The sequence below is a fragment of the Pituophis catenifer genome, unplaced genomic scaffold (assembly GCF_029215685.1).
Source record: "Pituophis catenifer annectens isolate HBS135680 unplaced genomic scaffold, rPitCat1.0.hap2 SCAF_2, whole genome shotgun sequence".
In the NCBI taxonomy this organism is placed as follows: Eukaryota; Metazoa; Chordata; class Lepidosauria; order Squamata; family Colubridae; genus Pituophis; species Pituophis catenifer.
The window spans coordinates 145376640-145394036 of record NW_027256882.1 but is presented as its reverse complement, the minus strand read 5'-3'; the positions used below and the strand labels follow the sequence as shown (position 1 = coordinate 145394036).

At 39.5% G+C, this 17397-nt stretch overlaps 1 protein-coding gene across 4 annotated transcripts in view; it reads left to right on the top strand.

Moving 5' to 3' along the window:
* ARSG (arylsulfatase G) overlaps positions 1 to 17397 on the top strand; it is a 127664-nt gene that overhangs the window by 66093 nt on the left and 44174 nt on the right. For 3 of the 4 annotated variants that reach the window (XM_070937727.1, XM_070937725.1, XM_070937726.1), the window contains 4 exons: positions 5947 to 6134; positions 7868 to 7915; positions 9838 to 9949; positions 11167 to 11304. In XM_070937727.1, coding sequence (XP_070793828.1) covers positions 5947 to 6134; positions 7868 to 7915; positions 9838 to 9949; positions 11167 to 11304 — 486 coding nt within the window. Of the gene's footprint in view, positions 1 to 1149; positions 1218 to 5946; positions 6135 to 7867; positions 7916 to 9837; positions 9950 to 11166; positions 11305 to 17397 lie in introns of all 4 variants that reach the window. The other variant, XM_070937724.1, reaches the window with a different exon arrangement.

Sequence of the window (17397 nt, the reverse complement as noted above, 5' to 3'; positions counted from 1 at the left end):
TTATCACGCCTTCGGAGGCGTGCGTCCAGGAATGATGTGTCATTATCACTTTGACTCGAATCAGCTGTCTCCTCTCCCTCGGCCGGCACTTGAGACAATGCCAGAGGGGAGGGGCCTGGAGAGGGAGGCCTGGCTGACTCCTCTTCCTCATGCTCGGAGCTTTCTTCCTCCGATGGGACAGGCTCAGAGGGCGGGGCCACAACACTTATTCTCTAATATGTAAATAGTATATGAACGGGATATCAGGGGTTAATTTATTCTTCACTTCTTAATGTATTCATACTTTACCACTCCCATACCTAGCTCCACCCATTGTATATATAAGGAGCTGCTCGCACCCATTCCTTGCTTCTATCTGTGAATATTCAGTGAATATAGAATGCCTTGTGTAAATAAAAAGAGATATATTTGAACTCTTAACTCTTACTAGATTTATTGAGTCTGATCCTGAAAATATTCCAACAAAAACATAAATGCCATAACACACCAAACATTCATTTCTTAGCCATTGAGTATATAAAAAAATACTAACAGCATTAATCCCACTTAATACCCACATAATACTGTCAATCCCCCAAAACATTGTAAAACCGCCACATAATTGCTTTCAAATGCAAATGGGCGATAAATTAATTTCATAAATATAGGACCTTGAGGGACTCTGGTCAAGGTTGATTACAAATTGATCATCACTCATTTGCACTACTACAAGACTTGAAAGTTCCTTTGGAGGGGAGTGAAAAACTGTAGTAATTCCAGAATGGGGTGGCTACACAGCTGTCAGATCAGTCCAGTTGTTGCCAAATAACACCAACTTTAAATACATTATCTTGCTTCTGATAAAGCTTACATGGCATAGTAGCAAGATAGTCTGGCATCACCTCAACAAAATTGAATGCGCTAATGTGGTTCAAACATATAGAGCTGACTGTCTAGAATTTTCCCCTCTTTGTGAAAAGTCCATCAGAGTAGGTCAGATGGCATGTTTCCATAGTCTAGAAAGTACCTTTATCTCTCCCATTCTGTAAAACGGTTAAAACTATTATGCTATCAAAACTGAATTCATGATCAGCATTCATCCATATTTTTGTTTTATTTTGGTTTACTCTTTTCTCCTGTTTTACTTTTGCTTTATTGTTCATCGTCCAGAGTCTTAATTCATGGGAGAATATCAATAAATACAATAACAATGAAATTGTATTCATATTCATTAATAGGTGAGTTTATTCTTTTGTCCTGGTTTTGCCCTTTTCTGGTGAGTATCCTTGAGTGAGTCTAGAATGAATGGTCTAGAAACATGAAATATGAATAAATATCCACAATAAATGTACACATAAATATTATTATATGCATATATTTATTGGCAGTGAAATGGGGAATATTCATGATTAGTTTCATCAAGAGATGGCAGCCCTAAGTTAACCAGTGCATAAGAAAGTATTGCATAGATTTTTCATGTGAATTTACACATTTTTTCCATTGCTATCTATTTTTTTTTTCTCACTGTCTACTCCATTTTTTTGTGGAATGATAATGTTAAATTGAAGGTCATATTCATTTGGGGTAAATAGGTTGGTGTCATCATCATTATCATCTAAACTTGTATGCTGCTCAACTCTCAACATCTCTGGGTGGCTTATGCAGTAGAATTTGGAAGAGTTAAAGAGCCATTTCCAATATTTTACTGGCACAAATGGCACATCCCTCCCCCCCCCAATGCTCAGTCTTTAAAACTGTAAACTTGCTTAATAACTTGCACTTCTCTAAATCTGGGAGGCAATTAGTTTGAACCATTTCTCCTATAGCTACAAATGCTAATTGTGAGACGTGATTTAATTCAAGGATGCTGTAATGAATAGTTGTTTTGTAGGATGTACCAAGAATTTATTGCTTCTCTAAAGACGTCAATTCTGGCTGTTTAAAACCTCCTCAGGCGAATGGTCAAACAAGGCGTTGAGATAGCCCTGGTGATTGGGACTTCTGTTTGCTTAGTGTACACATGTTTCTCTTGTGTTATCTGTCTTGAACATATTTGCTTCATACCATTTTGGCACGAACACAAATCTTAGAGAGCAGTCAGTCAGCCTTCTTTCTATTAGTTGTAGCTCATTTTCCTTTAATATATAGGCCAAGCATGTGTTTGATTTTTCTCTTGTTTGTACAGAATAGCAATAGCACTTAGACTTATATGCCAACCCATAATGTTTTGCAGCACATTCTGTGCGGTTTACAATGTCAGCATACAGCTCCCAACTGTCTGGGTCCTTCATTTTACTGACCTCGGAAGGATGAACCTGTCGGGATTGAACTCCAGACTGTGGGCAGAGTTAGCCTGCAATACTGCATTCTAACCACTGCACTACCACGGATCTTGTTTTTGCAGAACTATATGAGAGCAGTACATCTATTGAGACATGAGCCCTGCCTCGCTTGCATTATTTAATTTATTTTTCTATTTTGATTGGTCATAGATCTGCAGCATAGAATCCAAATAGCCTATTTCAGTTCTGTACAATATTTCAGACACATGGTAACCTGTCCACACAACAGACCGCATCAAACTGTATCAATAGAAGAGAATACACATACAATAGGCATTATGGGAATAAAGCTGATGCAGCTGGAGCTGCTGGTTTCCACCCCAGACAGAACTGTTATGTCTATATTGATCTGGTATCTCCAAGTCTCAAGGTTTTGAAGAAAGTAAATGCAGAAAACAGTGGACTTACCAAAGGCCCCAATTATGAAGTAATAGTTGAACCAGGGATTTCTGAGCTCACTGCTATACTCTTAGTTTATATTACGGTAGAATGAGATGCTTATTATTGTTCAAACACTTTTACCCTTTTGATCTAATTAATCAGATTCCAAAAACCTGCGGATTACAGATTTCCTCACCATCTCCCATCATGCAATAATCCATCCAAGACATCATGCAAATCCATCCAAATAATTGTATTGATTGCTTTCCTGTTACATTTCTTTTTCAGTTCTTTTACTTGCAACAAATTATTGCTATTTTTTCTCATGAATGGTATCGGCTTTATTTTATGCACAACAGGAGTTTTAAAACACGCCCATAATAAATGAGTCGTGAGATCCACTCAATAGGATTCTGCTGATATCTCCAAAGAGAATCTAAATACTAGAGACTTCTCTTATAAAGATTTAAGATTGTCACTTTGTTATGAATTATTTCAGTCAAATACAATGCCTAAGTTGGAGATTGTTTTATTTGGTGAATGTACACCGTGAGAGACAGTTGGTAAAGGCACTAGACTAGAAAACAGGAGACTGAATTCAACCCCTACTTAAAGTGCCAGCTGCATGAAGCTGGGCTAGTCACTATTTCTCAGCTCTAAGAAAAAGAAGGCAATGGCAATCTACTTCCAAAAATATCAAGAAAATTAATATACTCAGGATAATAAAGACCTTTGTTGGCATGGGATCAGGCTATCTGAGTGATCTCCTCTCCCAGGTTATTTCAGCCCACACCAGTTGATCTGGCAAAGAGGGGATGCTGTGGGTACCATCAGCTAGGGATCTACATTGGATCCTAGGAGATGTGCCTTCTGTGTCATAGTGCCTGTCTTATGGAACACCCCCCCCACCCCCCCATCTATGGACTTGTCCAGGTAGTCACCAGGATTTTAGGAAAGCTGGTTTGGTATAGTAGTTAAATATATTGGACTAGAAACCAACAGATTCTGAATTCCAATTCTACTTTAGACCCAAAACCTGCTGAGTGATTTGCAGCCGAGTGATTTGAGGCCAGTCACTCTCTCTTTAGGCCCTAGGAAGAAAGCAATGGCAAACACTTCTGGAAAAGAGTCATAACATAGTTGAAGCCACTCTTCCTCCTCTCCCCCCCCCCCCAAATATAGTATTTAAAGACACCAGGTTATAACTAATTTAATTATTTGTGCCAAGCAAGCTTTTTCTTATGAGATTTACATGAGAATGTAAATCAACTTTCTTCAAACTTGTTTCCTCAGCTGTTTTGGGGTGCAGCTCTGAATACTTGTTTCAATAATTGCCCATATGGGCTGCAGCTAATCAGGGGTGGGTTCTACTTACCTTTACTACCGGTTCACATCATGCCCGCACTCTTCTGCGCATGTGCAGATCACCTATGATGACGTCCAGGTCAGTGGGTGGAGCCTCCCACCGATTTTACTACTGGTTCTTGTGAACTGGTCTGAACCGGGGGCAACCCACCACTGCAGCTAATGTATGCTACAGATAAAAATTTGGTAGGGTACTGGACTGGAAAAGATTGTTGTAGACAGAGTTGTCTACAACAGCATAGCAATTAGCATAGCTAATTCATGGTATGAATTTTTTGCTCCATTTTTTATGGTTAAAGCTAGTTAAAAAAAAAAAAAGAAGAAGAAGAAGCCCAGACACATGATAAAAGGGGTTTTCTGCATATAGCTTTCCTTAATCCTGCATGGAAAAGAAGTAATTAGATTATATTGTGATCACTTGAGATTTTAAAAATTTGGATTAACTGACATTCTCTTCTTTCAAATGAAATGTTGCTGTACAGGATAACCTTCAACTTGAAAAAAAGTCTGATGACTTGCCCATTATGTGAGGCCGTTCTCAAGAATGTTTGTCCTGTGCTTTGAACCTTCTGGCCTTTGATGTCATCAGATGAAATAAATTACCCTTTAACTACGCTAATAGCCACATCTCCATTCCTAAATTTCCATAGGCCAAAAACTTAGTTTCTACGCCTCAAAATCTGTAACGGTAGATACTTCAAAAATAAATCAGTCACATTAGTTGCACAAAGCAGCATGCTTTTAGAGAATGAGTTTTTAGGAAGATTTGGATACTGCCAGTCTGGCTGAAAATATCACCTCATTGGCAGATTTGTCCCCTAGGAAAAGCTTAGCACTGATTTTCCCTTGGACATTAGCAGCCTTGAGAAGCCAAGTTAGCAAACATGCTGTGCATCTTGCATTTGCACTAATTCTGAAATAATGATTTTTGTCTGTATACATTTTTTTTAAAATTTGATTTATATGCCGCCCTTCTCCGGAGACTCAGGGCGGCTTACAATGTGCTAAGCAATAGCCTTCATCCTTTTGTATATTTATACAAAGTCAGCTTATTGCCTCCACAACTGGGTCCTCAATTTACCTACCTTAGAAAGGATGGAAGGCTGAGTCAACCTTGAGCCTGGCGAGATTCGAACCTGCAGTAATTGCAGGCAGCTGGTCTTAATAACAGGGTGCTTTAGACCACTGTACTACCAAGGCTCTTTGAACTATCTGGGCACTTTCCCTTTTCCCTAAAGGCAGAATTGCCTGCAACTGCCGATACCCATCACTGCAAAGCAGTCGATGAGAAAGTGGAGATTGCAGAAGGCTGCAGACGGGCCAACGCAAACATCTCCTGAATCCCAACTATGTGTCGTGCAGAGATGGGCAACCTGCATGCTGATTGGTTCTGACTTCCTACTGGGAGGTGGGAGAAGGCAAAACATATTCACGCAGGGAGCGTTAAAATTCGCTGACCCATAAAAAGAATACCTATGCAACCATCATCCCCAATCAACAGACTCATACATTCCGTGCGGTGTGACAGAAATCTACTCTAGCCTTAAAACATGACATAAATAGTGCAAACTTAATGCTCATATAAGTTAATAGGAATTTCTTGAAAGCAATAACAGTGCTCCAGATCCATAGATGCAAAAGTACATAGTGTGCGTAAGGATAAGGATGAAAAAAAAGGAAGCACATATTTCAGTGTCAAACTACATTAACCAAGTAGCTTTGGACAGCCTGGCCTACAGTAGTCTCCTCTAAGAAATAAAAAATCTAACTACAGTTACCGTAGATACTTTGTCATAAACCAACTCAATAATATTTTGTTTCAAATGAAAAGGAGTGTAATAAATGAAAAATAATAGGAACCTTTCTCCCCTTTTTCTAGATTTGTAGATTTCCATTCAGCTGCATCTACCTGTTCCCCATCACGTGCCTCTCTGCTTACAGGACGCCTCGGCCTTCGTAACGGTGTCACTCACAATTTTGCTGTGTCTTCAGTGGCAGGCCTTCCATTGAACGAGACAATATTGGCAGAAGTTCTGAAAGAAGCTGGCTACCTCACCGCTATGATAGGTAATTTAACCTACCCCAGAAAGAAAACTTAAATTGATTCTGTTTATAGCTGGATATATGCTAGTCTATGATCAAACTGAAGATTTGATTTATTGCTGGAAAAGAGATAATACCACTAAATTATTTCAGTTGGAAATGTGCATAGAAGGCCAGAATTTCCTTAGGTAATTTGGTAATATTTGCCATACTATAAAGAACCTTTGCAGCAGAAGTCATCTTGGACCATGAATCCAGTGAAGCGCGTGTTTTTTTGTTTTTTGTTTTACGTCATCTAGGTTTAATTCTCAAAGAAGCACCAGCCCCTTGATTGCAAAGTGTATCCCAAGGTATTCTGGTTTGGCATGAGCGTGCCCAAACTCACTTTCACTGAGATAGCCAGGAAACCCAGCAGCATTGCTAAATTCCTTGCATAGTGCATCTTCTCTGTGGATAGGACAATTCCTATAGTTTATCTTCCAAAACTATTGCTATCGCTGTCTCAGAAATCTTTGTATTTGGCAGTTTGCCCCTAAGGTTTCTCCAGGATCTTAGTAAGGTTCCTTTCCCAATAAATGTAAAGTTTTTAAAGATTTGTTCAATTTTCTGCTTTCTCTTTGAGTTCTGTTGCTGGTTTACATTGCCCTTTTAATTATGTGTTAAGTTTACATATTGTTACAAGCTATTTGACACTATTCACAACAGAAGATGGGGTACTTTTCTCATGCTATATGCAAACTGGCCTTAAGACTCACCTTTATTGCATAAGGGTTCGGTATCCTGGAATGTCACTGGATTCATAACATTTGGGTGCTGAGAGAGAAAGATGCACTTTTCCTAGGTTGTAAATTGGTGAGATAATTCAACATGTAATGAAAGTGAATCATTTGTAGGTCTGAGTTTAATGCTGAGAATGGAGTTGTTTTTCTTCTGTTTTTATGATAAGAAAGGCTAGCTCCCAGTTCTTATGCAATTTTATCCATTTATCCTGCCTTTATTGCTTTTACAAATATCTCAAAGTGGCAAACATATCCAATACACCTTCCTCTTCGTATTTTCCCCACAACAACCCTGTGAGGTGGGTTGGGCTGAGAAAAAAATGACTGGCCCAAAGTCACCCAAGCTGGCTTTCATGACTAAGGATTCATAGTCTCCTGCTTTCTAGCTTGTTGCCTTACCATTAGACTGAAACTGGCTTTTTTATCACAAATTTTATCATAAAATGGAGAAAAATAGGCTTGTTTTTTAATATTAGCTAGAGCCAGGGATGTCAAACTTGATTTCATTGAGGGCCACATCTGGGTTGTGTTTAACCTTGGGGGGGGCTGGAGGCGTGGCCAGCTTGACATCACTCCTGTCGGTGCCTGTGGTGGCCTGAGCACTCTGCCAGCGAAAACGGGCTTCCAAGCTCCATTTTCGGCTGCCACAACCTCCTGCAATCCACTGCCAGTGAAAACGGAGCTGGGGAGGCCCGCTTTTGCTGGCAGAAGCACCGTGGACCAGTCCTTCACTGTTTCCAGGGTGGCCCAGCGGGCTGGATCTAAGTACCCCAGGGGCTTTGAGTTTGACACCCTGAGCTAGACTCAATGATTTTGATGAGTCAGATAACATGGTTTGTAAATTTTGATCCTGTCCTCACTTTCTCAACTAATTGCCCAGAGCTAAAGTAGCCAATATTAAATGTTTTCCACAGTCACTATTTTGCATTAACATGTTTAGGTACTAATACTTTTCTGTTCCACATCACTTCTTTATAGGGAAATGGCACTTGGGACATCATGGCCCTTTCCATCCCAGCTTTCGTGGTAAGATTTCTATACTTATTTCCTCCTACTAAAATGCCATGGTTGTTCTAGTTGGAATTGTAATTTCATAAAAGTGACTGCTTTGATGTACATAACTTCCACATAGATAGCTAGGATATTCTGGTCTGGATAGAAAGCAGGATTTGCAAGAATGTAGCTTTTCCTTAACCTGCTAGTTTTTGTATGGAGGAGAATAAACTTGTTTTTATACAAGGAAGTATTTTAATTTTATAAGGCCCATGATCACAACAAAGCAAATACATAGATACATAGCTATGTAGATTTATAATCCTGTAAACTCCAAACAAGCTCTTAATTTTCATCAATATTGATATTTCATCTAAAATTCTTCTTTGAACTGGACTCACATTATGCTAGTTGTGATTTGGCTAAAAATCATTTGAGAAATAAATCTTAGTTGGCTAGGTTCATACAGCAGGCTTAGCAATAAATCCAGTCTGCACTGGATATGCTTTCATAGGTTTGAGTCTATAGTGTTTTGAGTGACAATGCAAAAATAAATGGAGTCATCTTATAACTGTGATTTTTTTTTTAGGAAAAGTTGTTTTTTCTTCCTTTTTAAAAATTGTATGAAATCTATTTGAGGACTTACAGTGCAGTTTTTGTGTATTTCCTTCCTTACATTAGCAAAAAATTGCCACCAGTGGCAATTTAAGTTAGGACTCAAGTGGAGGCAGATATGTGTATTGGACTCTGCTTGGAACCGTAGGCTACAGATTGCTCAACTATTGTCTGCAAGCAACTGTTGGCTGGCAACACACAATATACTAAGCCAAAATGAAATACTAGTTAATATTACTTAATTCCATGTATTAAATGGTTTATCTTTCTCAATCTAGTAGCTTTTTAAAAATTCCACATGTTGTAAACTTTTGGGAGAGGGAAAAGATCAAAGAGACAGGTAATTTGTATACTGCTAAAATTCTCCTGCCTCTTGTCTGCTTGTAACCTTCAGTTAGCCCAAATGGCAAACGTTTTTGAATCAAGGTACTTTAAATCTGCTAAATTAAAGAATCAGTACAGAATCCATGACCCATTTACTCCTGTGTAATTGAAATCTGAAAAAACTTCACACCAGTTGTATTCGCAATGCCACAGTTAGCGGAGGTCACACGATTGTGATTCCAACACTCCCTGTCAGCTTTCCACAAGCAAAATCAATGGGGAAACCAGCAGGAAGTCAGAAGTTGCTCTCGTTCCCACTGCTTTATTGCCTGCCTTCGGACTTTCTGTTTCTCTGTTTAGGTAAAGAAATACCTCTGAAATATTGACCCAGTGGGTCATGGGTTGTTTAGTTTAGCAGTTCTCTCTCACCACATTAAACCCCTGGTGTTAGTGACGAACCCAAATGGATCCTGCAACATTATCCTGGGTCATGCATATTTGCCTTCATTTGTCCAGTACAGTAGTAACAGTAATGACCCAATGGCTCATAGATTGTCTAGTGCAGATTAATAACAGAGCCATGGTGGCGCAGTGGTTAGAATGCAGAATTGCAGGCTAATTCTGCCAACTGCCAGCAGTTCAATTCTCACCGGCTCAAAGTTGACTCAGTCTTCCATTCTTCCTAGGTTGGTAAAATGAGGCCCCAGATTGTTGGGGGCAATATGATGACTCTATAAACTGCTTAGAGAGGGCTGTAAAGCACTATGAAGCAGTATATAAGTCTATTGCTAATACAGTGTTTTTTCTGGCAGTAATGAACCTAATCCTGTTTAAGACTCTTAAATAATTCTAAGAGAACCATGAGATCACAGTCACTGTTTGAATGTTGATATGTATCCTGCTGAGTCCTGGCAGTTAGTTTGCCACAGATGTGTATTCCATTTCAGACAAGAGTGACCCCTTTGTTGAGATAGCTAGACATACTGTATCTTCATTTTATGTCTTTTTGTTTCTAGGTTTTGATTTTTATTTTGGAATACCATATAGCCCTGATATGGGTTGTACTGACACTCCAGGTTATAACCTCCCTCCCTGCCCGGCTTGTCCCAGATGCTCCACAACAGTCAGGTATGTTTATTTATCGTTTATGAATTTATATCCCAGCATAAACTAGTATCTCTTGGCAGTTCACAGAGTATCATGAAAATATTAAAACATTCATAGTATGTTTTGAAATTTCAGTTCAAGCACTGAACCAGAAAATCCAAAAATCCATGCACAATAAAGATCAACCCAAATTAAAAATAAAACTAATAAAACAGATGGCACTGTATGTAACATAATTGGAACACCTTTCAAAATATCTCAGTAATTAACATCTTTCTGAAACTCTCAAGGTGTGGACTGGCCTGACTTCCATGAAATAGTTCCACTGGTGCTACCTCTGAGAAGCAAGGCCTTCTAACTATGTTTTCCCTCATTCTATGGAAATGTGGGACTACAAAAAGTTCTCCCCTAAACCACCTAAATATAGTCCTCATTTAAAAATCATAATTGGGACTAGTAACTCTGTTGTTAAGCAAAGCACTTCCTAAGTGGGAAATCATTTTTATTTATCTATTTATCAAATTTATTGGCTATTCACCGTACCACAAGATAATTCTGGACAGCCAATAAGCTCATGTGACTGTGCTTTCTTTTCCCCACTCCTTTTCCCTTTAAATGCTCAACACAGTGTTAAAATAATAGGAAGAAGGAAAGGAGGGAATCAAACAAGTGATCTTTAGATAGTCTCGTCTGTGCCTGACCCCCTTTTCCCCCTATTGTCTGCCTGTTTAGTCTCTTATAATAACTTTTTCTCCAATCTCTCTGCTCTGCAAAGAGGGAAAAAATGTGTAACAGGGATTCTGTGAAGGTTATAAATGATGGTGATGATTGTAAAGTTACTTTTCAACACTATTGTAACTTTGAATAGTTGATGAACAGGGCAATTGGTAGGCGAGGGCTACCTGTAGTAGGTTGGGTTCATTTAGGTTGGAAGAGGTGGTCCTGCAACTTCCAAGTTCCGAGCTATATTTAGCCTAATTATCCTTTCAGAGTAGTTTGTGGTAGTTTGAAACTTTGTCACTTGTGTTCCATCCTATCTTTTTCAGTTTGGCTAGAGGCTGTCTCATTGATCTGACAAGTAATTTAATCTACCTAGCCAAATGTAACCTTGGCTCTCTTTTTTAGCTGATTTTGTTGCGCAAAGGCCATGGAACTACCAAAATAAATAATATTTTTAGAGGCCAATTTTGTATTACTCTCTCATTCCATACTCAAGATCTTAATGATTTTTTTTCCAGTAAACATCAGAAAAACTGCTATCCTGAAATTGCACTTCCTCTTTTCGAAAACCTTACGATTGTCCAACAGCCTGTAAACTTAACTACCTTAGCTGCGAAGTTTACAGAAAAAGTTATTCATTTCATCCATTATGCCAGGTAAGAAAATCTCCATGAACATTGACCTTACTTCGGTAAAATAGTAATGGGTTGGCATTATATAAATTACCCTGCAATCTAACTATATATCTGTCATTCTCTCTCATGAAGCTCCAAGGAAAAGATTGGAATTTTTCCCTTCTGTTGCAAAATCCCCTTGCTAAACAATCCTAAATTGGAATTTCCATTGCTAAATGAAGCAATCATTAGGCAAAACTTTACATGACTACTCCACTTAGTGATGGCAGTTCCAGTAGTCCCAGTCCAACTGCTGTTGGGCTGGGATCCAGGTGCTGGGCTTGATGCAGTGTTCAGATGTATGTGGCAAATGCAGCAAGAGCAGAGCCACATCGGTCAAAGGGAGTTTGCTAGGCCCAACAAGGAAGGAGGTAATTGAATAGGACGGGATTGTTGATAGCAAGGACAAGAGATGGTGGCTCTCTGGATGACGGTGGAGGCTGTTCACAGTGGATGCAGAAGAGGCGGAAGTGGTGGGTCAAGGGCTTCCCAGAGGCCCATGCTCTGCAACTTGCATTGGAAAGGGATGATAATCAAAATGTTCCAAATAAATACCTTCAAGCACACTGAGAAGGGGGAAATGGTGGAAGAAAATCAGTTTTATTGTGGCTCCTGATCCCATAGTCTTGCTAGCTGCATTCTAAAGCAAGCAAAAACAATCCAGACTTTTTAAATAATTATTGTAAACAAGTAATGATAAAAATCGCTCCAATGCAACCAAAACAAAATGAACTGACTGGGATGGAAATCATGTGTATATTTAGAGAATATTGATAAATAAGGATGGTAAAACAACAGTACTAAAAATAATTGATTTGAAATCACGTCCTAAAAACGGACTTTATAAATAAAGTCCTTTTTACATAAATAATTATAAACAGAATAACATGCCAGAATATGTTATACTATTACAATTCAATCAGTACAAACAATCTATATTTATGAAGGACCGAAAAACCCAGAACTTCTAAGAAATGCTTGGAGCTTTACAGACTTTATGAATGGGTGTCTTCAGAACTGCATCATGTTTGTTCAATCTTACCAAATCATGTGATTCTTATTATAATATTTTATACTTTAGTTTAGTTTAGTTTATTATATTATATTTATATACCGCCCTTCTCCCGAAGGATTCAGGGCGGTGAACAGCCATGGTAAAAACAATATACAACAAAAATTTAAAAACTTAATTAAAATGGATGGGGAGAAATAGACTCAGGCTCAACCCATCCAAGACCGAGTGGCTGTGGTTTCCGACATCCCGATATAGTCAGTTGGTGCCATCACTGACTATTGGGGGCGAGTCATTGGCCCCCACGGATAGGGCTCGCAACTTGGGTGTCCTCTGGACTCACGGCTGTCTTTAGAAGAGCATTTGACGGCTGTGGCCAGGAGGACTTTTTATCAGGTTCGCCTGATTCACCAGTTGCGTCCCTTTCTGGATTTGGACTCGTTACGTACGGTCACTCATGCCCTCGTCACTTCCCGCCTGGACTACTGTAATGCTTTCTACATGGGGCTCCCCTTGAGGAGCACGCGGAGGCTCCAGCTGGTCCAGAATGTGGCCGCGCGGGTGGTTATGGGAGCGACGTGGCGCTCCCATGTGACCCCCCTCCTGTGCGAGCTGCACTGGTTCCCGGTGGTCTTCCGGGTGCACTTCAAGGTTTTGGTTACCACATTTAGAGCGCTCCATGGCCTAGGACCGGGGTATCTACGAGACCGCCTTCTGCCACCAGTAGACTCTCACTGACCAGTACGCTCCCATAGAGAGGGGCTTCTTAGGGTGCCGTCAGTCAAACAGTGTCGACTGGCGGCCCCCAGGGGGAGAGCCTTCTCTGTGGGAGCACCCGCCATCTGGAACGAGCTCCCCCCAGAGATATGGAGGATTACTGATCTGCGTGCTTTCCACCGTGCCCTCAAAACATTCCTATTCCAGCAGGCCGGCCTGGCCTAACCTCTTTTTTAAATTGATTTTAAATTTTTTAAATTTTAAATTTGTCTTATAAAATTTGGGGTTTTTAAATTTTGTTTTCTGGGCCAAATTATTTAATTGTATTTTAATGATTTTTTAACATTTGTATTATATGTATTTTATCTTTTGGCTGTTCACCGCCCTGAGTCCTTCGGGAGTAGGGCGGTATATAAATTCAATAAATAAAAAAATAAAATAAAATAAAATAATTCAATCATTGGCCAAATTTAAAACACCCAACTAAAATCATTTTAAAACCCCTATCAAAACCCAATTTAAAATCCTTTATCCCGTCAGACCAGCTTGCTGGAATAATAGGGTCTTCAGAGCACGACGGAAGGCCGGGAGGTCGATCCTTCGTATGTCCGGGGGCAGTTCGTTCCATAGGGCCGGGGGCCCCACAGAGAAGGCTCTCCCCCTGGGGGTCGCCAGCCTACATTGTTTGGCCGACGGCACCCTGAGGAGGCCCTCTTTGTGGGAGCGTATTGGTCGGTGGGAGGCAATCGGTGGCAGAATGCAGTCCTGTAGATAACCAAGTCCTAAGCCATGGAGTGCTTTAAAGATGGTAACCAACACCTTGAAGCGCACCCGGAAGACCACCGGGAGCCAGTGCAACTCGCGCAAGAAGGGTGTTACATGGGAGCGACGAGACGCCCCCATTATTACTCACACGGCTGCATTCTGGATCAGCTGGAGCCTCCGGGTGCTCCTCAAGGGGAGCCCCATGTAGAGAGCATTACAATAGTCCAGCCGGGAAGTGACGAGGGCGTGAGTGATTGTGCGCAGGGCATCCCGATCCAGAAAGGGATGCAACTGGGAGATCAGGGGAACCTGATAAAAAGTCCCCCTGGCCACGCCTGTCATATGATCTTCCAAAGACAGCCGTGAGTCCAGGAGGACGCCCAAGATGCGAGCCCTTTGCATAGCTGGTTAACTTGAGAATCTTGGTTACATAGAGATTCTAAGTGATTCTGTTAGTATAGCATAGCCTTTATTGTCATTGTACATCATATATACAACGAAATTGGTTTTAGCCTCACTGGTGCATTCCATAACAAAAAATACAAAGAACATAAATAGTATAAAGAATAATCCCTATGCAAGTAATTGGGGTCGGGGGGAGAAAAAGAAAGAAAAAGAAAAACTAGTCATATGTTTCCACATGTGCATTGAGTGATTGTGGTTGTGTTTAAGAGTCTGATAGCCCAAGGATAGAAACTATTTTTATACCTATTTGTTTGGCTGGCTATGCATCGATGTCTTCTGCCCGATGGTAGAAGTGCAAGAGACACTGACCAGGGTGTGAATCATCTCTGAGAATCTTCCTTAGTCTGCTAAAGCAGCGAGACCTGGCGATGTCATCCAGTGGTGTTAGAGGGCAACCAATGGTTTCTTGTGCCGAATTGATCACTCTCTGTAGTGCCTTCTTGTTTGCAGCAGTTAAACCAGTTTACCATACTTTTTTCCTCTATTGTGTGCCTGTGTACTCTCTTATAATCACTTTTTCTCCAATCTCTCTGCTCTGCAAAGAGGGAAAAAAGAAAAAAAATGTGTAACAGGGATGCTGTGAAGGTTATAAATGATGGCGATGATTGTAAAGTTATTTTTCAACACCATTGTAACTTTGAATAGTTGATGAACAGGGCAATTGGTAGGTGAGGTCTACCTGTAGTAGGTTGGGTTCATTTAGGTTGGAAGAGGTGGTCCTGCAACTTCCAAGTTCCAAGCTATGTTAAGCTATGTTAAGTCTAATTACACTGACACTGACCAGGGTGTGAATCATCTCTGAGTATCTTCCTTAGTCTGCTAAATTCCTACATACTAAAAAAAAAAAAAATACTGACGTACTTTGGCACTAAGCTTGCCTTGTTAATATGCAGAATTCAAGTTTCAGTCTTATCAGAGGTAGTAACAGAAAGTTGGTGCAGAAGGCTATTTTATTTTAACTTCAGTAGAACTGAAGTTCTGGTTGTTTCTTTAGTACAGAACTTTGATCTGATTCCAAAAAATGTGCTTCAGAGTATATGGAAATGCAAATCAGCGTACGTCTGCAATTTTAAAGCAGCTACATATTTCTTCAGGATTACTATCAGGAGTTGCATACAGGTGCTATATTTATGCTGAAATCCTGTTTGTTATATGCAAACATCTGCACAGCACATTAAAAAAAATCAGTCAACAGGACTCTGCTAGAATTGGATTATGTATCCAAGACATTTTCACATAACAACTTCAAAAACCTGGAAAGCTGCCAATGAACCTTTGAAAGTTTCTGGCTGATTTTACTATTATTATTTTAGTTTTGTATTTCGGCACAATTTGTACTCATAGAAGATCAAGGCACTGCACACTTTACTGGGGTTAATGAAAAAGATTTCCTTTTTAATGAATCTCAGAGGTTATCTTTAATTGGGTATTAGGACTGGATCGAACTGGTTTATCTCTTATGCAAGCAGCTGAAACTAATCCAGGAGAAAATTCATTTGAGTGGACAAGCTGATATCTTAAAAACAACTTTATACGCTTACATTTATTTTCATTTTTCTTGATCCTTTTTGTTCTTAGCTTTGAACAAATTGTGAATTCTTGAGATCTATGTGGGAGATTTCTTTTATTATTACTATCAACTTGGAATGTTCATGGTAGTAGAGGAAAAGAGACAGTTATTAGTTGCCACAGATAAAAGAGAAAAGATTCCCAAATTGGAGTAATAGATAAAACTTCCAACTTCATATATCATTGAGTGTCCCCATAACCAATATCTTTCTCAGTTGCAATTACAAGTGGCGACCAAATATCTAAATAACAGTAAAACAAATCCTACTATAACATCGTCTTTCTATTTAGAAGAATCACTGTTTTCTTTTTTTATGTGGTAATCAACTAAGGCAAATTTATTGGTCTCTCATTCCAATATTCCTAGGAAGTTCTCTTAAAAACAGTGAGTCTGTTTTTAAGTATGGGAAGCTTTAATTCATTCACTTTTATGCAATTATTGTAATTTATGTGTATTTATTTCTATATTTAGTTTCATTGGGATTTTTTTTCCTTTGCTTTCTGTTTTGGTATATGTTGTGCAAATATTGTATATGGGTACACACACTCATACACAGAGAAACAAATGCACAGGAAAGGAAACTCTATGTTTTGTATTTTGTTATTTTTTCTTTTTTTCTCTTTCTATATTATAGCAATAAAAATAATTTTAAAAGATTAGTTTAGCAGCTTGTTGTAAAGATACATTTAATGAAGATTGTTCTGTGTCATCTTGGAAATGTTGATGCAAACTTGTATTTGTTTATTTTTAAAGTCCATTAGAATATCATATATTAAATTACGCAAACACACTCATGCATACAGGCTGTATTTCTTGTCCCATTTTGCAGCTGTTGTTCCCTCCCTTTTCTTTTGGAAAGCCCTGAAGAAGAACAAGACTTCTCTGAGGAAATAAATCAAGCTGAAAACAAGAAAATAGCACATGTTATCTGGCTATGAAAAATAAACTAGTCTCTATAATATCATCCTTTGTTTTATTTGATCTTCCTGGCAACACACCTTTCTCCTTACTGAGCATCTACTGTATTGGAATGCTGAAATAATTTTAAATAGTATTCTTTGTACGATGCACTATCCCCTTTATTAAATGCTGACATTTTAATGAGGAGAATAGGGCATAGTGCTTGGTTACTTGAGGGACTGCGTATCTCCTCCAATATTTGCCCAGCCAATTTGATGTGGTAGGGTTAGCGTGCTTTGAGTTCCTTTGATTAAACAATGTCATTTATCAGGCCCCTGGAAGCTTTTCTCCCAGGCCTTTAGTGAGCATGAACGAAGTCCAGAGATGGTATTCAGCTGGTTCAGACTGATTCGGGCAAACCAGTAGCAGTGACTGTGAGTGGGCCCGCCTACCTGCCCCGATGTAATGCCATCCTATTTAGCCACGTTTTTGAGACTGGGCGCATGCACGGAAAGCTGGGTGCATGCATGGGAGGCCAGGTGCAAGGCAAGCGAAGCGAGCATGCGCGCAGACAGTGAACCGGTGGTAAAAAATATGTGAAACCCACCGCTGCATGCAATCACCATTACAGTCAATATGCATTGTC